The sequence below is a fragment of the Thunnus albacares genome, chromosome 4 (assembly GCF_914725855.1).
Source record: "Thunnus albacares chromosome 4, fThuAlb1.1, whole genome shotgun sequence".
Taxonomy (NCBI): domain Eukaryota; kingdom Metazoa; phylum Chordata; class Actinopteri; order Scombriformes; family Scombridae; genus Thunnus; species Thunnus albacares.
In genome coordinates this window covers 4626589-4648730 of record NC_058109.1, presented here as the reverse complement: position 1 = coordinate 4648730, position 22142 = coordinate 4626589, and the positions used below count along the sequence as shown (strand labels likewise).

General features: G+C 39.3%; 1 protein-coding gene across 1 annotated transcript; it reads left to right on the top strand.

Moving 5' to 3' along the window:
- The first annotated feature begins 124 nt into the window (after positions 1–124).
- Positions 125–21170, top strand: cand2 (cullin-associated and neddylation-dissociated 2 (putative)). Its single transcript, XM_044349586.1, has 24 exons — positions 125–393; positions 1143–1286; positions 2750–2904; positions 3247–3370; positions 4605–4662; positions 5549–5747; positions 6754–6859; positions 6963–7102; positions 8233–8543; positions 9127–9268; positions 9461–9579; positions 10193–10339; positions 10566–10787; positions 10910–11116; positions 12192–12379; positions 12974–13139; positions 13929–14069; positions 14725–14864; positions 15063–15238; positions 16368–16463; positions 17968–18137; positions 18226–18390; positions 19091–19198; positions 20630–21170. The coding sequence occupies exons 1-24, from the start codon at positions 326–328 to the stop codon at positions 20858–20860; spliced, it is 3723 nt and encodes a 1240-aa protein (XP_044205521.1). The 5' UTR covers positions 125–325; the 3' UTR covers positions 20861–21170.
- The last annotated feature ends 972 nt before the right edge of the window (positions 21171–22142 follow it).

Sequence of the window (22142 nt, the reverse complement as noted above, 5' to 3'; positions counted from 1 at the left end):
AGTTTGGGTTAAAATGATCACTTGAAACAAATCTCGCGAGAGTTTCGCAAATATAAGGTTACCTTCTAGACACGATCCCAGACGGTGGCGGTTATGCACAGCGGCAGGACTCCATATGTCCACACGGTGTCGCTATAAAGCAGAAAAACTTTCACCTGACATCTATTTTTATCTGAACCCTCCAAGTGTCAAGTTCCCCCCCGGGCAGCTCTCTCTCTCTGTGCCCTCCTGCCTCGCCATGTTGCTGGGTTAAAGCTCTTGGCCCAGTCTTCAGATTTTACCGTTTCTGTTAAGTTTCAGAGTGACAACTGCCAAAGAAACCAAGATGTCGAGCGTTTCTTACCACATCTCCAACCTGCTGGAGAAAATGACTTCCACTGACAAAGACTTCAGGTAAACAGCAGCTGGTGTGTCTGACAGTGAGATGACACTTTTTGATCCTGACTGTGTGTGTTTGTCATGTCACTACACAAGCGAATATCTTTCATTTTTTAGATATTTAACTTGATTTTAGACGTTTTTTCCCTAAGAGATACAAGTACAATCAAGTCAACTTTTAAGTGTCACTATGTGGTGAGATCTGAGATAAGAGTGTCTGTAAGTCAACAACAAGTTTATTTAACATCAAATATGTTTGTTTAATGCAAAACAAAGAATTGGACAGTGGTGGAAGAAGTACTCAGATCCTTTACTGCGATAAAAGTACCAATACAGCAATGTAAAAATACTCCATTACAAGTAAAAGTCCTGCATGAACAATCCTACTACAGTAAAAGCAGGTAAGTATTATGAGCTTGATGTAGTTAAAGTATTGCAGTAAAAGTAGTGGTTTGGTCCCTCTGACTGATATATTATGATATATGACATCATTAGATTATTAATACTGAAGCATCAGTGTTAGAGCAGCATGTTACTGTTGTAGCTGCTGGAGGTGGAGCTAGTTTCAACTACTTTATATACAGTTAGCTAGTTTAGTCCAGTGGTTCCCAGCCTAGGGGTCAGGCCCCTTCAAAGGGTCACCAGGTGTGTGTGTGTGTGAATGGGGAGTTCATTTTTATACCTTTGCTTCTTCTCTTTCTATTAACTCATCCCACTTTGTCCCTCTCTGTGTCTCCTTCGGTGTTCGGTGTGTTTGTGTCCAGGTTCATGGCCACTAATGACCTGATGTTGGAGCTCCAGAAGGACAGTATTAAGCTGGACGAGGACAGCGAGAGGAAAGTGGTGACCATGCTGCTCAAACTGCTGGAGGACAAGAACGGAGAGGTGCAGAACCTGGCTGTGAAATGGTAAACATACAAACACCAGACACAGGTTAGGGTCTACAGATGGAAACTGGTCCCGCTGTTTTTTTCATACTGGGACGAGCTGTACAGTCCCTTTAAAGGTGGAAATCATCCCTGGACATTCAGGGGACTACTGTGATGCTCACAGGTACCTTTAGGGGACATCCAACGATGTCTAGGAAGATTCATAGTCACTGATTATGTAGTACGTTCACTTTTTCCCCTAAACTGAGTGGTCACATTGATGTTCAAATGTACTTCAGTACATGCACCACACTAGTAAGTGAACATATGAACAGCTATTGTGACAATATTGTAGGGATGACTATAAAATAATGACCATATAATGACTGTATAATGACTAAGTGGGTAAAGGCCAATAATAGAACTGCTAGAACAGGTAAGTTCAGAAAATGACATAATTTTACTGTAATTCTGCAGCTTTTAAAACCAGGAAAAGACACTTATGCCATATCACAATACTATACAAAAAAATACTAAATCTAAGACGATATCTAGTCTCTAAGCTGTAACTTTCTATCTTTTTTTCAGTCTTTTAATGAGATTTTAATGAGTACATAATGTATTATAGCTGATGAGCTCCTCTGCTAAAAGTTGTCTGTATTTAATAAACTGCTAAAAGTAAAATTTTGGACTTCACATAATTACTCCTGGAGATTTAAAGATTTCATAAAAACAGAATGAACGTATTGAATATTTAATCCATAAGAACCCATGGTGACACAGGTGTCACCAACCCTTTCAATGTTCTGGAAAATTCCTTATACAGCTTTATCCTTGATTTTAACTCATGAAGTCCCTGAGTGACATCTACTGAACATCCTGGTGCAGTCATGTGACAATATGTGAATCTGTGTACCCATGACATCACTTCCAAAATGGCAGTGTGCCTGGTCAGCAAATGTGACAGAGCTAGCTAATTTTAAAAAGCTTGTTTTTTGTTACTAAAGGTAGGTTTCAACCAATTTAACAATTCTGATGCTTTAATAAGACGTCCTGTATTACATTTAACCTGTTCTGACCACATTTCTTGAACAAATTGATATAAAACAAGTTAGGGAAATATCGTTATGACATATGTGTTACATTACAGATCTTTTACACTGAAGGTAGAATTACAAAAAAAAAGTTCAGAAATGTGTTCCTTGTGGTCCATTTGGTCTGTTTTATATTCCCCCTAATTTTCCTTTAAGGAGAACTGGGTCCGGGTTCGTATGGGTTAAATACGTATACAGACATTTTTATATATTGTTTTCAGAAGCATCTGTCATAGATGAAACATGTTGCCAAGAAGGTAAACCGACAGCTGCTTCACTGTTCTCTGTGTGTTAAATGTTATTATGTGTTTGTGAGTGAGTGTAATGTCTTTCATTGCCCTGATGAAGAGTAACTGATGGTAACTGATGATGATTGTACTGTTTACTGTGGGTATGTTTGATTTTTAGTTTGGCCCCTCTGGTCAGCAAGGTGAAGGAGCCTCAAGTGGAGACGATGGTGGATACGTTGTGTTCAAACATGATGTCAGACAAGGAGCAGCTGAGAGACATTTCCAGTATGGGACTGAAGACTGTGATCGCTGAGCTGCCTCCGTCTTCATCAGGTAACGGCTGACTATTAACTCTGCTTTCCTCTTAGTCTAAACTTGCAGCTTTTGATGTCAGGTTTCCATGTGAGATTGAATCTGCTGCTTCAGTCAAAAATTTAAAAAATGTTCACTCTGCTTTTTTTGTCTTTAAAGAAAAAACAACATACAGCAACATGAATTATATTCACAGATTAACATATTTCTAAAATCTTTCACTTTTATCATGAACATCTGCATGGCTTCCGCACCATTTCTGAACAAAAATATTCAGATAAAAATTATCTAATCTACATTTTTGTATGGGTTGCTCGTTGATTCCCCTCTGGGTTGTTACAGTATATTTATGTGGGTTTCCAGGTTTGACCCTGACAGCCAGTGTGTGTAAGAAGATTACCTCCCAGCTGATTGGTGCCATGGGGAAACAGGAAGATGTGTCAGTTCAGTTAGAGGCTCTCGACATCCTGTCTGACATGTTGGGAAGGTAAAAGCATTATGAAACATTTTTACCATCTAAAGGCAGGGAGCAAGGATGGTGAGATCAGTCTGTAGCTCAATATGTCTGACAACTTTGGTCCAAAGTATCTCAACCAGGTACTTTGGTTTGCATAGTTCCTTAGTTTCAGAGTCAACACATTCATGATCAGGAGGAATTCTTCTAATTTTAGAAAACTTCATGTGATTTCTGTCGCGTCATTGTCAGGCAAAGATACTTAGAAAAATTATTTGCCATCATGCACTTTGACTTTTTCAAGCTGTTTTTTAGCCGTGTGTTTGGCGTTCCTCTTTGGATGATGTTGTTGGCCAGTCAGTCCACCACTTTGGTTCAAACTGAAATATCTCAATAACTATTGAATGTGTGGCCATAAAATTCTATACAGATATTCATGATCGACAGAGAACGACTTCTTCTGACCCTTTAGTGCCACCAGCATGTTCACATCTGTGGTTTTGATTGAAATATTTAGACAACTATTGGATGGATTGGTGTGAAATTTGCTACTGATATTAAAGGTCTCGAGAGGAGAAATCCTAATAACTTTAGTGACGGTCTGATTTTTTATGTATGAACCAAAATTATAATTTGTCCAGTACTTTGGTTTATGACCAAATACCTGCAAAACAAATGACAAAGCCTCTGCTGTGCTTTGTGTTCAATGCTAATTAGCAAATGTTAACATGCTAAGCTAATGGTGATGAACATAGAAAACATCAGCACTTAGTCACTCCATCGGAACCAAAACACAAACCAAACAGCCCATTTTAGGTTGTTTCAGGAGTTTTAACTTTGCATTTCTTGTGAACAAAAGTCAAAGACATGAGTTTCTTTTCAAAATCTGATATGTGCACAATCAAGAACTACGCTCCAAACTGACCAAAACTGAAACTACAATTACAGACTAATTCACTTATTATTTGAAAGTTTTAATACAACATAGAAGTACTTAGTGCTAATCAGTAAATGTTAGCATGTTAACAAACCAAGCTAATATGGTGAACGTGGCCAACATTATACTCAGGATGTTGATGTTAGCATTTAGCTCAAGCTACTAGCACTGCTGTGGACTCTTGTTACAAGAATTAAGACAATGACTAAACAGAAAAAATCCACCAAAAAAGCAAAAATTAAACACAAAATATTTGATTGCTCAAGCGTTCAGCCACTGAATAGTGTGATGGGACCTCAGATGTTTGTGATGTTTTTATTTTTCCTGCAGGCTCAGTGGTGCACTGGTCAGTTTCCACAGCTCTCTGCTGTCCAGTCTGCTGCCTCAGGTAAGAAGTTATTAGTTTATTAATATTACAGTGACAAACCTTATTAACCTCCATTGTATTTATAAGTATTGTTTATAATCTTAAGAAAGTATTTTTTGTTCTCACGATAAAGTCATCCTCAAGCATTTTGGCTTATTGTGCTTAGACGTTTAGAGCTGCAACAATTAGTCAATTAATCGATTAGTGGCCAATTATTAATATAACAATTGATAATTGATTTATCACTTTGTGTAATTTTTTAAGAAAAAAAAGTAAAAATTCTCTGATTCCAGCTTCTTAAATGTGAATATTTTCTGGTTTCTTTAGTAGTTTATGACAGTGGTTCCCAACATTTTTGGTGTTAAGGACCCTTAAACTGATCAACACATCAGACCACAGACTCGTATCTGATAAGATGTAATTTCACAGATCTCATCTGATAAGATTTAATTATTCCATAACTGTTTGTACTGTAGATTGGCAGATTAACAGTGTGATAGAGTGTGTAAGAGTGAGAAACCTATGAACAGAACTGTTATTCTTATACATTCTGTCATTAGGCTAATTTCTAGTCAATAAAATAATAGTGAAAGTAAAATATTCTCCATTTTTCTGGGGACCCCTGCGTGTCCCTGGACCTATGACAGTAAACTGAATATCTTTCGGTTGTGGACAAAACAAAACATTTGAGGATGTCAGCTTAGGCTTTGTGATACAGACATTTTTCACCATTTTCTGATATTTTATGGACAAAACAACTAATCGATTAATCAAGAAAATTATCAACAGATTAAGTGATGATTTATAAATAATCCTTAGTTGCAGCCGTAGTTTATTTTTTATTGTAATTGACTTTTTTTTCATTCATTCATTCATTCATTCATTCCTCACCCATCTGCTGCATCAGTTAACCAGCTCCAGAATGGCAGTCAGGAAACGCTCCATCTTGGCTCTTGGTCACCTGGTGCCCTGCTGTAGCCCCGCCCTCTTCTCCCAGCTGACTGAACACCTGTTGACGGAGCTGGCGAAGGGTCCGCCCACTTCAATGACAAGGACATACATCCAGTGCCTGGCAACCATCAGCCGTCAGGGCGGCCATCGAGTCGGTGAGATCTGTTGCTTCTTTTTATGCTGTGTTCATGTCGAACGGGAAAAAACAAACAAGCCTTTAGAGATACTGGAGGCTCTTTGTACCACGACTGAATTTTTATATAGTTTTTGTTTGCATCAAGAAGAATTCATTACAACTTTTTAGCTAAAATCACTTTTGTCAAGACTGAAATATCTCAACAACTATTGGATGGATTGCCTTTAAATTCATGTTCCCCTCAGAGTGAATTATAATCACTTTAATTTGTCCAAAACTTTAATTTATGACAAAATACCTGCAAAACTTATGACATTCCCATCAGCCTTGGCTGCTTTTTGTATTTAGTACCAATAAGTAAATGCTAGTGTGTTAGAAATCTTGTACTTCATCCAATAATACTTTGATGATGAATAAAGAAATAACTCCACAGGCTCCAGTTGATTCTTACTTGAATATATTTAAGTTTTTAATACGTAAGACTTATATCTGATATCAGAGAAGCTCCTGGTACATTCATGCATACATGGACACAGTCAGAAACTTAACACAGTTCAGTTTAACAGTATTCTTACAGGGCAGCTTAGTTTACGCCACCTGGGAGGGAAGAAATGTGGGCATCTCTCCGTCAAAGTGCACTAACTAAAACATGCAATGGATGAGGGACCATGAAGACTAGAGGCCCTCTGATCAACTATCATGTCTGTGTTAATTAAAACATTCCTTTATGACTATCACTTTTCCCGCAGCTAGCATGCTAATTTAAGATTGTAAACATTATACCTTCTAATCATCAGCATGTTGTCATTGTGAGCATGTTAGCATACCGATGATACCATTTAGCTCAAAGCAGCACTGTTACTAAATACAGCCTCACAGAGCCACCAGCACGGCTGTAGACTCTGAGTCAAATCAGACAAATGATGCGTTTTTTCAGTATTAACTACAACAGGATGGTGCAGGTTTAGATAAAGACGTGTAAACTGTTCATTTGTTTGTCTTTAATGTGTGTGTTTGTTCTGTAGGTGAGCATTTAGAGAAGCTGATTCCCATGGTCGTCAAGTTCACCAGTGTGGAGGATGACGAGCTGAGAGAGTATTGTTTCCAGACCTTTGAAGCTTTTATACGCAGGTACACACACACACACACACACACACACATACACACACACACACACACACACACACACTCCCTCTTCTCTATTACTTACTGTTGTGTCCATTTTGATCGGCAGGTGTCCAAAGGAGATGTCACCCCATGTTGCCACGGTGACTCAGCTTTGTCTTAAGTTTATGACCTTTGACCCGAACTACAATTATGATGATGCTGAGGAGGAGGAAGAGGATAGCATGGACATAGACGGGTTTGATGAAGGTTTGTGCGCATGTGAGACGTTTCTACCATCCATCCATCCATCTCACTCCACCAACAGTAAGCAGAGTCAGACCAACATCTTTGAGGTTGTTATCGATATTTTAGGTCTGATAACGATATATGGGCCAATATTACATTCATTCTTTCAATAACTGAGACCGAGATGTGCACTGAGTGAGACATTTTACTGCTAAACAAGACTAAAAGTCTACAGCTATGCTAACAGCTCAGTGAGGCTATGTTCACAATCCCAAATCACAGCTGAGGCTGATGGGAATGACATTAGATTTGCAGGTATTTAGTCATAAATCTAAGAATTCGATATATTAAAAATCTGACTTGATTATGGTGCTAGATGAAAAGAGATCACCAAAGTTATTAGATTTCATCCTGAGGGGAACGTGAATATCTGTACCCCATTTAATGGCAATCCATCCGATAGATATTTCACTCTAGGGATCACAAGTTCTTTGTTTTTCACAGATAAATCTATGAAAAGCACATATTGGCTGATTTAATGGCCCAGATTTACCTGCTCAAGAGTTAAAGGTAGCCTGTGGAGTTTCTGACATTCCTGTCAATGGTTTCACACAAATCTACTGTGATCTACAGGTGACTGAAATGTGCCAAGAAATGCAGCAAATAATAGTAATGCAATAGAAGACGTGGATGTAAACAATGTAAACATGTAAACAATGCAGGATTTAAGACACTTCGGTGTTGCAGATGTTTTATAACGAAGGAAATGCATTCAGCACTTTTTACTTTTGTTTGTTTACTATAATAATTTCACAAGGTTCCTCTTATATGTGCTGAAACTTTATCTCTGTTCATCTTTGACAAGCGCTTCTTTGTTGTTTCATTAATAAGTGAGTTAGTTTGTAGTTGTGAGTTTGAGGTGTAGTTCTTAACCGTGCACATCAGATTTTAAAAAGAAACTCTTTAAAGTCTTTAACTTTTGTTTACAAGCAAAGTTAAAATTACTGCGAAGAATCTGCTTTTTCACTTTTATAAAAACACCACAAATATAAATAATCATTTGAAATGATCATTTTGAGTGATTTTAACATAATTACATTGAAGATCTGTGTGCTCCCATCTTCTTCTTCTTGTCTCATGACTCCATCCAGAATCCGACGACGAGTACAGTGATGATGATGATATGAGCTGGAAGGTGCGACGCTCCTCCATCAAGTGTCTTGAGGCGTTGATCGACACGCGCCGGGACCTCCTCCTCTCCTTCTACTCCTCCATCTGCCCCGCCCTGCTCGCCAGATTCAAGGAGCGCGAGGAGAACGTGCGGGCAGACGTCTTTTCGGCTTTTTCGACGCTGCTGAGACAAACGCGAGGGGGATCGAGTCACCACGGCCTCATCGTGGCCGGTTCGGACACGGGAGCGAGCAAGGAGGAGGAGCCGGCGGTCGCCATGCTGAAGAAACAGGTAGAGAATGATGTCACGAGTTTGTTTACAGTCTGTCAAAGATTTTCAGTGTGGAAGAGGATGATGTGGTGAGTCAGAGTTCGTTACACAAACATTTACTGAAGACAGACGGGCGCATGGGGCAGAAATAATTGGCCGCCTTAAGCATCAATGGCAGAATGATGAATGATAACAGCTGAGGTGACGTGATACCGATGTGTGACATTTTGTTCCTGGTCTGGATTAAATTGTTATTTGGACTAAAGCATCAACACAAACAAAAGCTCTGTTGGTTGATGTATTTTAACCAGTGAAACAAATATATCCTAATATATTTCTTGGGAATCTGTTAAGAGAATCTTTGTTTTTGAAAAGCCCATAAAAACCTTGCTGAGGGATCACGGACAATGATTCAATGTGGATCTGACAACTGGATTGTTGGTATAATGTGTAGTTTATGCCTCCATTTGGCACCAATCTGTCTCTGGGTAACCTATAAATGTATTGTAATATAATAAACATGTTTTACTCTTAATGACACAGTAGACAGGTAATGTGTGTGTGTGTGTGTGTGTGTGTGTGTGTGTGTGTGTTGTCGGTGCAGGTGCCGGTGATAGTGAAGGCTCTCCACAGACAGCTGAAGGAGAAGAGCTTAAAATCTCGACAGGGCTGCTTCTGTCTCCTCACTGAGCTGGCTCACACTGTACCTGGAGCCCTGGAACAGCACATACCTGCTCTAATACCTGGTACACACACACACACACACACACACACACACACACACACACACATTTCGACTTCACACCTCCCTCATTTCACAGCTCCCTTTTTATTCCTCACTCATTTGCACTAAAAAAACCTCCCAACATCTATTTCTCTCGTCCTTCTGCTCTCTCCTTTCCCCTCTTCCTCTTCCTCTTCCTCCCTCCTTCCTCCAGGCATCGTCTTCTCCCTGACTGACAAGTCCACCTCCTCCACCATGAGGATCGATGCTCTCTCCTTCTTCCATGTCCTCCTCCTCTCCCATCCTCCTCAAGCCTTTCAGCCCCATATGCAGGTCCTTTAAACCTCTTTTAATGCTTCGCTTCTTGATCTTTTACGATTAGTCAATTAATCAATTAGTTGATCATCAGAAAATTAATTGCCAACTATTTTGATAATCAATTAATTGTCTTGAGTCATTTTTTTAAGAAAAAAAAAGAAAAACAGAAAAAAGGGGGCAGAACAAAAATAAATAAAAATAAAATAAAATAACAGAAGCATCAACAACAATAGTTGATTGAGGTTAATTACCGTCATTATCACAACCTGTGATTATTGGAGAAGCAGCTCATTTTCAGTGAAAGATGATAACTGAAGGCTCTACACAGGAATGTAGATATTTCATCATATGTTGACCATTTATCAGAGTTACATACACCAAAAAGATTATATTATTACACTGAGGTACTGGTGAAATTAACAGCATGTAGCTTGACTGTTGAACACTTCAGCTGTTCAAAACAATTAAAATAGATGTAAAAACACCCTCTGGATGTGATACATGAGACACATTAGAACACATGGCTTTGTCATTTTGACCAAATAACTAAGAAATGAGCTTCTGTGACGTGAAGGAAGGGCTCATGTGGAGAATTTTCTCTCTGTCACCCCTGCTGTGGTCCCTTCAGGTGCTGCTGCCGCCGGTGGTGGCGTGTATAGACGACACTTTCTATAAGATCACCTCGGAGGCTCTGCTGGTCACCCAGCAGCTGGTCAGAGTGATGAGGCCGCTGGAACAGAAGGGAGGATTCGACCCCAAACCGTTTGTTAAAGAGGTACGATGGGTCGGGTTTTGCAGGTCTGTTTTCTTCTGGACTGTCTTGTTTAATCTCCTTTTCTAGTTTTTCTTGACTGTTTGTTATTTTCAGCTATAATAAAACCATCAAGTTATAATAATCTGTCAGTTCTAACACCTGGACGGCCAGAAAATGTCAACAATCCATCTATTGGAATCTATTGGTCTATTCAGTGTTTAAATTCATAAACTTTTGTTTCTTCAAGGTGTTTTCTGCAACTTTGAAGAGGCTGAAAGCAACAGACATCGACCAGGAAGTGAAAGAAAGGGCTATTTCCTGTATGGGTCACATGGTGTGTCACCTTGGTGATCACCTGGGGGCGGAGCTGAAGGGTGTGTTGGCGATTTTCCTGGAGAGGCTGAAGAATGAGATTACGAGACTGACAGCAGTGAGGACCATCACGCTCATCGCTGCCTCTCAGTTAAAGGTTCAGTATGAATGAAAGACACATTTATTAAACCGTGTAATATAAAAAAAGATACTTTCCCAAATGAAGAATTGACTAAAAAACAATAAAACTCTCCCTTCTCTTCCCTCCCTCTCCTTCAGATTGACTTGTCGTCCATCCTGCCAGAAGCTTTGTCCGTGTTGGGATCTTTCCTGAGGAAGAACCAGCGGGCTCTGAAGCTCGGCACGCTGGCGTGTCTGACCACACTGGTCACGCATCACGCTGCCAGCATCAAACCGGCAGCACTGGAGCCCGTGTTGAACGAACTTCCTGCTCTGGTGGATGAGAGCGACATGCACGTATCACAGGTAGGGAGGAAAGAGCTCTGGTCTGGGATAACTGGGAGAGTGATGATTAAAACTGGTAATTAATAGATGTGTATATACCAATTTCTGGAAGCTTAGAAGGTTTCACTAAATACAAACTAGAAAGCTCTCAGACTGAATATATTTATAGACAGTATCTTCAGGCACTGAATGGATCTTCTGGTTTTAATGACATATGGAAGTTTCTTGTTATAACAACTTACCAACTTAACATGTTATAATTAGAAAAGTTTCTCGTTATAACAAGAAACTGATGTCATGGTGGCAGCAATATGTTGTTGTGTAAAGTTACTTAAAGAGGACATATGCACATTTCCATATATATTGTATATATGTCTATATTTATATTGTTGGGCTCTACTGGAATATCTTTGCATGATTTACAGTAAAAAAAAACTCCTTATTTATCTTATACTAGCCCTTTAAACAGGCCGTTTTAGCTCTCCTCCCTCCTGATGAGCCCACTCTGTTCTGATTGGTCAGCTTCAGGAAGCTTCCTCCAGCTCTGGAGGCGACGTAAACAAACCATGAAACGAACTATAGTAGCAGGATTTCTATTATTTTTTCATTCTTTACTTGTCAAAATGTCAACAAATACATCCGTACATGTCCGATCCAAAATACGCGAGTGGACAATGCAAACAATGCATGGAAAAACCTTAGCAACCACCTTAGCAACAACCTTAGCAACCACGGCTATGAAATCCACGACGAGCCGACGTCAGCTCATCAGCAAGGAAGAAAAAAAATGCGGCAAAGTTAGCCTTCAGAGCAATCATTTTATCATAACAGTATATAAATAACAGAAAATCACTAAAAGCAGAATATGTCCCCTTTAAACCAAGATGGAAAATGTTTCATAAATAACCACATGGTGGCGCTGTTTGCATAAGAATCTGTTCAGTAGTTTTTTGAGATATCCTTCTAACTAACAAACCCTTAATCCTGAACCCTAAACTTAACCCCTTTCAGCTGTGAGTAAACGTTTCAATTTATAAAGTTCTTTATATTGATATTATTATAATATACATGCAGTATATGCTGTTTCTGTGTTCAGGTGTCTGTCACCTTGTTGACCTGCATGGCCAAAGCCTGCCCTTCCTCTCTGGCTAAGATCAGCTCCTCTGTGCTGCCGGGGGTCTTCAGACTCGTCCATTCTCCACTGCTGCAGGGCGGTGCGCTCGCAGCCATAGTGGCCTTCCTACAGGCACTGGTATCATCCAAAACCAGCAACCTGAGCTACAGGTAAGATCAGGTGTTTGTAGGTGAACTATGTGTTGGATTTATTTAGGCCTTAATATTTTGGGTTGAGGATAATTGTTAATAGTTTGTTTATAATGTTTTTGTCGACCCACGTGGGTTGTAGTGCTGATTTTGATATTTTTGGATGTAAGCTGCAGTTCTTTTTGCCAATATTGAAGATGTAAGATGTAAAAAAAAAAAAAGAAGCAAGAATTCAAAAATAATCCCGTTCCCCTCGAGCTTGTAAACAGAACTCATCTCATCAAGTGAGATGGAAACCTTCCAGAAGCCACAGAGGAAACACCTTTAAGCCCATCATGAGACAACACAGACATACAACAACATGTTGAACAAGTCCAAGTCATGTTTCAAGTGTGTAAAGGAGGAAAGAAACTGATATTCATCTGATTACAAAGAGCCAGAAGAGGAACTCTAACAATCAATAACACATAACAATCAATTAACACGTTTAATTTGAAGAATATCATGCTAGTGCGCTTGTGCTCCATCATTTTAAAGTAATATCCTCCACCTCTGTCATCCCTCCTCCTCTCTCCTCCTCTCTTCTCCTCTCTCCTCCTCGCCTCTCCTCTGCAGTCAGTTGCTGAAGTCTCTCACAGAGCCGTTCCACAGCTCTCCGTCCTCTGCAGACAGCTCTGTCATCCACAGACAGTCCTACCACTCTGTCGCTCGCTGTGTAGCTGCTCTGTCCTCCGCCTGCCCCAAAGAGACACCAGGCACAGTAACCAGCCTCATACAGGAGGTTTGTGTTGAACATTGTTACTGTACATCAGCTAGGAGTCCTCCTTAAATAGCACTAAATGTTCCTATCTGAGAGTTTACTTCTAAAAGCTATATACAAAGCATGATTGAACCTTCTTTCTATGTCTACAGTGATTGGTGGACAGGTGACCAATCTGTGTCAGTGAATGTGAAACAAAATATTTATCAATACAATACATGGATAGATCGATAGATAGAAATATACACTTTTTTTATTTGCTTTGTCATAGATTTTATTCATGAAACAAAGTAAAATTGACTTGTCAAACAGATTACCAGATGTTTGTTGATTGTTGTTTTTCAGTTGACCAAACAAAATAGTATTTAATAGCATAATTACTGTAATATTTATTGCAGTTGGTCATTATTTAATGTGGTGTGAAGAGGACTCACACCACACACTTCATTTCACGACTGATGTATCTCAAATTCATCATTTCTGTGAAGTGCATTTTTTCAGTGTGCTATTAGAAGAGAGATGTGCAAACTGTCGTCTTCGGTGTTATTGGATTGCTTGTTGTTTGTTCAAAATATGCTTTTATTGTTGTATTTTCTGTAAGCACAGATGCAATGAGACTCATTACCTGCAGCATTTGACTTAGGTTAAAATGTAAAAAATAAAAAAGTAAAATGTTTTGTAAATTACTCTTATTCTTAGAAGTTTCTTCTAACTCGGCCAGTTAGGAGCCACTTTTAGCCTGAATACGGCTCCTGGTCTTCTGTATTCTGTACTCTGTGTTGCTGTATCTGCTGTCTCTGCTCTTCTCAGGTGAAGAATCCTGGTTCTCCAGAGTCCGCTCGTGTCCTGGCTTTATTATGTCTGGGGGAGGTGGGGAGGAACGGCAGCCTGGGAGGGAGTAAAGAGGTTCAGGGAGTCATCCTGGAGGCCTTTTCCTCCACCAGTGAAGAGGTAAGACTTACATGGTTCCAGGGATACAAATAGTATCAGTTATTTTGACAACAGTCCAAATCACAAAGGTATCCATAGTCTGACCAATAAGTTTATATTTGAGTTTTAAAAATCTGCTGATATATCGGCCCATTTATCAAGCCATTCCTTCCAGCTTTCCACCTGATTAATTTTCTGTTCACACAGTATTAGTTAGTATGTTGAAACCAGAGAAAAACATATTTATACTTTCTTTTTAAACTGTCCTTTATGTCAAAGCTTAATTTTTATTTTCTTGTTCCAAAGTCTTGTTTTTTCTTTTGCCTTTATTAATAGTTGATAATAGAGACCAAACAGAAACATGTTGAGTGAGTTGGTTGAGAGATGAGAGGAAGATTAGAGGTCAGACAGTCCTGTAATGGTTTATATGTTATAACCATGGTAACAATGAACAGAAAAGGTCAAAAATAGACAATAACATTATTGGTTTTTCTGTATTATTCATGTGGATGGTACAGTGAGTGAAGACGGGTTGTAACCAAATGAGCTATGAATAAATTTGTAGGAAAATAAAATGTTCAGCTGAACGTTTTCCTGGATGAACGGAGGAGGGAAAAAAAAGAACAAGACTTCACACAAGTTCCTATTTTTTATAGTCTCTAGTTTGTGGTTTCAGGTGAAGACAGCGGCGTCCTGCGCTTTAGGCAGCATGGCAGTCGGCAGCCTAAACGACTTCCTGCCCTTCATGCTGAAAGAGATCACCTCCCAGCCAAGAAGACAGTACCTGCTTCTACACTCCCTCAAAGAAGTCATCAGGTATGTGTGTTCATAGGTTTGTGTGTCTGTTATCACTACACAGCTATTATAATATGAGATGCAGCCGTTATTTATATACAGGCTTTATTATGAGAATTTACAGTATTATGTCATAAAACCAGAATCTCTTTAAACAATGACTTCTCTTCCTCTCCCTCTGTTCTTCTTGCTGAATACTTTCTCTCTCTTTCTGTCCAGTGCTTGTCCAGCCTCGAGTCTCTCGGCCCACGTGGAGTCTATCTGGGCTTTGCTGTTTCAGAACTGCGAGTGTCAGGAGGAGGGGACCAGGAACCTGGTGGCTGAATGTTTGGGAAAACTGACCTTAGTCAACCCGTCGCAACTATTACCCAGACTTAAACAGCAACTTAAAGCTGGTATGATGTGTGAGGTGGGAAAGTGCTTATATTTGTCTGACCAACTGTGGATGGAGATTTTGAATCTGACCATCCATCCGACACTTTGGTCCAGAGCAAAATATCTCTAGAAATATTGCTCAGATTGTTGTGAATTTTAGTATCAATGTGGCATCAGCAGCTTTCAGAGGGACTCTATCCTCAGTAGAAAGTGATTCCTTTAAAGAAAGACGCATTACTGTGTCTTTCTTTAATGACAGTCGGTTGGTTCACCACTTTGACCCAGACTGAAATATCTTGACAACTGTTTGGTGAATCGCCATGAAATTTGGTACAGACGTTCATGTTTTCCAGAAGATGAATCCTACTGATGTTAATGATCCACTGAGCTTTCCTCTAGCGCCACCATGAGGTTGACTTTTATGGGTCAGAGTGAAATATCTCAACAACAATTTGATGGATTGCCATGACATTTATGACAGATATTCCTTGGAGAATACATTTTAAGGGTTTTTATGATCTTCTTTTCTTCTAGCAACAAAAGCAAGTGTTTGACTTATACTTTGATTTATCTCAACATCTACTTGATGGATTGGCATAATATTTGGCACAGAGTTTTCCTCTAACGCCACCATGACGTTGACTCTTTGTTCACATTCACAGTCCTTAGAGGATGAATTGTAGTAACTTTGCTGACTTGACCTGCAAAGCTAATAATATTCCCATCAACCTCAGCTGTACTTGTGTTAGTCCCAATTAGCAAATATTTGCATGCTAACACGCTAAACCAACAAGCGTGAACATGGTAAACATTATACCTGCTAAACATCACCATGTTATCATTGAGAGCTTGTTAGTATGCTGATGTGAGCATTTAGGTCAAGTACAGCCTCACAGAGCTGCTGGTGTGGCTGTAGAGTCTTACTATTGTTTATAGTTAATATTAAAAGCTGCACAACACACATTTCATTCACCTCATTTGTATTTGAGTGGAGGAAGAAATCTCAGACAGATATCACAAAACCTGGGTAAATAAAACCAAAACTGTATCTCCATGAGTAGAAACCACCATAGGTAAGTGAGTGTTATTTAGGTCAACCAACCCATTAACTAAAGAATCTCATCCAGGACTCTACCTGCCCCCTCACAGGTTCTCCTCTGGCTCGCAGCACAGTGGTGACGGCTATCAAGTTCACTATTGTTGACCAACCTGCTCCTGTTGACACACTGCTGAAGGAATGCATAGGTAAGACACACAAGCACAAAAACACACTTGTTTTACTTTCCTTGTGAGGACAAAGCTAATCTTAATTTTAAAGGATAGTTTCACATTTTTTTTAAATTTCTGTATTAACCCTTTCATGCATAGCGGTCACTACAGTGGACAGCTATTCAAAAGCTGTTTTCTTATATATGCATGGGTTTTAATGGTATAGTTGCACATCAGCCAACACAGTGGACTCTAGTGTGTCATCCCAGACACTGCCATTCATTGGGCAGCCTTTGTAAGTGCAATACAAATTTCTCAAAACCAAGATGGCCGCCTGCTCGCCGGAAATGCTCACCAGCTCAGGAATATCTTGCCAACCCTTCTATAGTAATAGACCCTTGCAGGTAAATAAAATTTTGTAACATCAAGTAACAACTAAGGAGTAATACATTTTTTAAAATTTCCAAGTGAGAAAATGACAATTAATCATCTGTCCTCTAAGTTGGACAAACTCCTTGAAAAATGCGTGTTTAAAAAAAATGAAGTTCAAATATTTTTTTTCATGCCTAAAGAGGAATAAAAACACTTAAGAAAAAAATCCTGACTGAGGTTATCATAATTCATGCATAAAAGGGTTAAAACAGTAGTTACATGCACATACTCTATGTACATTGAAAGAGTTTTCATCACTGTAGTTGTTCCTCCTGTCTATACTGGCTGTGAAGAGATCAATTTCTAAAGCAGTTCCAACAATCCTCATTCTGTGTAAACTGCATCCTAAAGTTCAGCTGAAGTTAATATCAAGTAATTATCTTCAAAAATAATCTTTTTAATAAGAAATTTCCTCCTTCAATGTGCATATTGCCGATATGCACAATGTGTTTTAACCCTCTGGAGTCCAGGGCCATTTTGTTTAATTTTTGCAGAACTTCTATGCATTCATTTTTCTCTTTGATTAGCTGCTTTAAAATTGTCTTTACTCCACATGCAGCTTTAATTATAACCTACCAGTTTGTCAGTTTTACTAACCAGGTTACCATTACAAGAAAAATGACACAGGCACTTAGATAAAATGTACAATTTTTTTTTAGTGATAATTTTAAATTTTATTTTTGTATTTTATTGGTTTATTGGACAGTGCACATTAAACACTGTTGTAAATGTGATGTTACAAAGTCACCAGAGCTGTGACTGTACCTCTGCTGATTATTATAGAATATATTAATAATTCACTGTTTTATTTTTGCACAGTTCAAAAGATGTTATATGATCTACAGACATAAATGAGATATAAGTAAATGACATAATTATATAATGATATTAATGATATATGAAGTTATGTCACTATAAGTAAAACATGCTCAGTGCTCAGATTTCTCAACCGAAGTCCCAATCCTGAACTAACACCTTAAATTTGACAGAACCAGTTAATCATTTCTCACTTAAAACATATCAAATTTAAAGTCTTCTTACCAAAACAGAAGTACACACACATATCCCTGTCTCTTCTACATCTGTGATGGTATCTGTGTGTCGGCAGGTGACTTCTTGAAGACCCTGCAGGACGAGGACATCAACGTGCGCCGCGTTGCCTTGGTGATGTTCAACTCGGCAGCTCATAACAAACCATCCCTGATCCGTGGTCGTCTAGCAACGGTGCTGCCTCACCTCTACAAGGAGACCCAGATCAGGAAGGACCTCATCAGAGAGGTGGGTTGACTGGTTGGGAAGCTAAACTTTTTCACAATATGTTTATCAAAGCTTTGTGCAAGTGTTTATATTTTTGTGTGAATTGCAGGTGGAGATGGGTCCATTCAAACACACTGTGGATGATGGTTTGGATGTGCGTAAAGCAGCATTTGAGTGTATGTACACTCTGCTGGACAGCTGTCTGGAGGGGCTGGATGTCCTGCAGTTTCTAGATCATGTGGAGGAAGGACTCAAAGACCACTATGATATCAGGGTGGGTAGAAAACATCAACGTCAGAGTTTCGAGTTTAGTCTTCTTCTCTGGGTAGAAAGTGTTAACGTCCCCAAGTCAGACCACATCTTACGTACGCTCAGTTGTTGCTACGAACTTTAAAGTTCAGCTGAAATTCAGTTGCATTTATCTGTGTTCTCCTTTGTAAAAAAAAATCTGAAATCAAAAGGGAGAAATGTATATTTAACATTTTTTGGTTTTGATTTTATTCGATACAGCCAAATAAATCTTGAATAAAGCAATAACATGTCATTCTATCATCGGCAGAGCAGACAGTCACACTGAGCCTGATTGCATCCTGCTACTCAACACAAGAGCCACAGACTCTGAATAGCAACCCACATCAGCTTCCCTGCTAAAGTCTCCTTCTTATCTAAGATACAAACATAAACACACATCTTGTCCTGCATTTTAGCTTGATGAACGAGCCACCAAACAAACATCCACCGGGAAAAAGTGCACCGCTTACATCAGTTAGCAGGCTAAATAGCTAATCAGCTGCTCAGCTGCAGCACATTAATGTCAATGTGCCTGCAAATGTCACTTCAGACCTGTTAAATGCTGGTTTGGTTGTTGCTCTGTGGATAACTTTGGTCGCACCCACAGACACAAGTGTCTCATTCATCTTCTTGCCTCCGCTTCTCCATGTGTTTCTCGTGTGTTTGTACTTCTGTTTGTGTAGATGCTGACCTTCCTGATGCTTGCCAGACTGGCCTCTCTGTGTCCTGCTGCTGTTTTGCAAAGACTGGACAGACTGGTGGAGCCACTTAAAGCTACCTGCACTACCAAGGTACCAGAAACACATTCACACAGACACATTTAGGAGTCTTAGAGGTCATAACTCATAATATAATACATATAAACACTAAAATATGTAGTGTGTTGTTTGTGGTGACTGAAACTGAAGTCTACAGAGTATTGCAAACAAGACTTTTTAAGCTAGATATTTACACCACTTAGAGGTTAAAAGAAAGGTGAACATATATGAATGTTGGTCAAAACTACAAAAATAAGATCCAGGCTGGAAAAAGCTCATTTTTTGGGGAAATACGCTTAGTAGCTTTCTCGCAGAGTTAGATGAGATTAATACCACTCCCATATCTCTCTGCTCAGTACAAATACTGGAAACAGGGTGAAACAGCTGACCTGGCTTTGTCAAAATCTACCTACCAGCATCTCTAAAGCTCACTAATTAAAGATATATTGTTTGTTCAATCTGTTCATAAACTGAAATGTAAAGATGAAACATTTTAGTGTCATTATAAATATTTAGAGACTGTGTTAATTAGTGAGCTTTAGAGATGTTGGTAGGCAGGTTTTTTGAAATTTGTTCAGAGCCAGGCTAACTGTTTCCTCCTGTTTCCAGTAATTGTGCTAAGCTAAGCTAAGCTAACTGTCTCTTGGCTGTAGCATCATATTTAATGGACATGAGTCTTGAGTTTTTTTCTAAAATGCTAAACTACTCCTTTAATAGAACCTATAAATTCTTCAAACCTGCATTAACTAATTTTATGTCCCCTAATTTTCAGCAGAAACAAGTAGTGAACACAACACTGACATCATATCATCAACTTTTAAGTTGATATCATGAACTTGTTAGCAAACAGTTGCCTATTCACACATCCAGCAGTTACGGAGCAACATTATCATTCATTTGGAGTCGTGTTTCTGTCCACCTGGTGAATGTAAGTCCAATATTCACTCTCTTTTAGCTCTGTTTCTTCTCTCTATCAACTCCTGAGGGAAATATCTGTCTCTTTAGCTGCTAAATGCTCCACTATGTTCACCAGCTAGTCTACAGCTAACTGTGTCTGTTTGCTGTTTGGTGCTGAGCAGGTAGTGTACAGTGGCTTTTTAGGGCTTTTTCTCTGAAAACAGCTGCCTGCTGCGGCCCAAAATGAGTCTATGAGAGCGCTGAGAGTGAACCACAGTAAAGTTGCAGCCGGACAGATAAACCACGAGCTGAAACTCACAATAAAGCTCCATAAAGGAGCTGCAGAGTCTCTGATAATTTTCTGTAGGTTCATCACTACGAGCCACGACCAACACATTACACTCTGACAGCTCTTATGTTGTTATTACAGAAAATATCAATTATAGCCACTCTAAAGTCTCGTTTTCTTTTGTAAAATATATATCACGCATTGTATCGAGGAGTACAGTCATAATGAGCTTGTGATGATGGTTCCCACTACACTGAAATTAACCCCACCGCCTGCAGGTGAAGGCCGGTTCTGTGAAGCAGGAGTTTGAGAAACAGGAGGAGCTGCGGCGCTCGGCCATGCGCGCTGTTGCTGCCCTGCTGGCTGTGCCCGAGGTGGAGAGGAGCCCCAGCATGGCTGACTTCGCCAACCAGATCAGAACCAACGCAGACATGGCGTCCATCTTCCAGAGTGTGCAGGGAGGGGAGGGAGGGGGCTTAGGACCTGCAGAGAGCATGGACATGAGCTAGACTCGGATGATGGAAGAGATGTTTTATTATGATGTTTTTTTATAGAGACAGTTCATAAAGCCGCTCAGTGTTTTATAGAAGCTCAATGCTGTTCAAATTTGTTATACAATCACAGCTTTATTTAAAAAACAAAATATTTTCCAACTCAACATTTGGCTTTTTTAATATGAATTTACTCTGGGAAAAATACATTTTATGATAGACGTGATTTAAATGGATTTTGCAGTTTCTTTTTGTCCATTTTGTGTCCTTTGCAGTAAAAACTGGGTTTCATTTAGTTGACATAAAAATAAAGTGTAAGCAACACTCAGTTTGTGTCTGACCTTCTGCTTATGTGACGGATTAGAGACGTAGCAGCAGAAATGTTGTGTCACTAGGTTTAAATGTTCATGTAAAATCTGATAAATTTGTCTTTTCTTTCCGTCCAGTAACACTACGAATATCTCTATATTTTACTGTGTAATGAGTTGTGTCTGTCAGCTGCGCACAATACCACATGATGAATGTCTTTGAATGAGATGTTTCATAAGTAATATTAGACTGACACTGTTCTCTATTACAGGATAAGGCTTTTAAAATATGGCTTTGAATAAACCAAAGTTTTCCATTTGGACACTGAAGTTTTAAAAAAAAATCCCCACGTCAGTGAAATTTAGCATAATTGTTCATGAAAGAGTGAAGAGGATCATAATTTGTGGTATTTAGATCAAGAAATCAGTGAGTAACGGTAGTCTTTTATTTTTGCTAGCTTGACTAAGATGTTAGCTAACTGCTAACAGTAACCATGAGTCCTAAAATGAGATTTTTCCAGCAAAGATGACTGACTGTCTTCGATCATTTCATAACAAGGTTTAGTAGGAATGGACCCAAATGCAGAGACCAGAATGCAGAGTTGACAGAAATCATCTTTTAATAATGCCGATATTTCCAACTCATTGTCGCCGATTGCCGATACCGATATATGCACATATTTTTTTCCAGCTGGCTGAGGAGACTATTACACATGCAAGCATAGATTGTACTAAGTATGATCAAGAAAGACAATATATGAAGGAAGAATTTAGGAAGACGCCAGCTAATACGCTGGTTGCCAACTGCCGTTATAAACCAAAAAGAAGTTGTTTTTTTCGCCCCCAAACAGTGTGATACATCCTGTCAGCCAAAGTGTTTCCTAACTGTGTAGCCGAACATAGCAGCTCCCCCTGGGCTGTTTCGCCCTGACGGTCCCGGTGCTTCCTCCGCAGGCTCCGCTTCACTCAAGCTGCCCGTCAGATCAGCTGCT

What these genes read in the sequence shown, in the direction of transcription:
- cand2 (XM_044349586.1), top strand. Translation starts at nt 326, where the DNA reads ATGTCGAGCGTTTCTTACCACATCTCCAACCTGCTGGAGAAAATGACT. An exon ending in CATACCTGCTCTAATACCTG is followed by an intron (nt 9,269 to 9,460) that starts GTACACACACAC and finishes TCCTTCCTCCAG; the next exon opens with GCATCGTCTTCTCCCTGACT. An exon ending in CCTTTCAGCCCCATATGCAG is followed by an intron (nt 9,580 to 10,192) that starts GTCCTTTAAACC and finishes TGGTCCCTTCAG; the next exon opens with GTGCTGCTGCCGCCGGTGGT.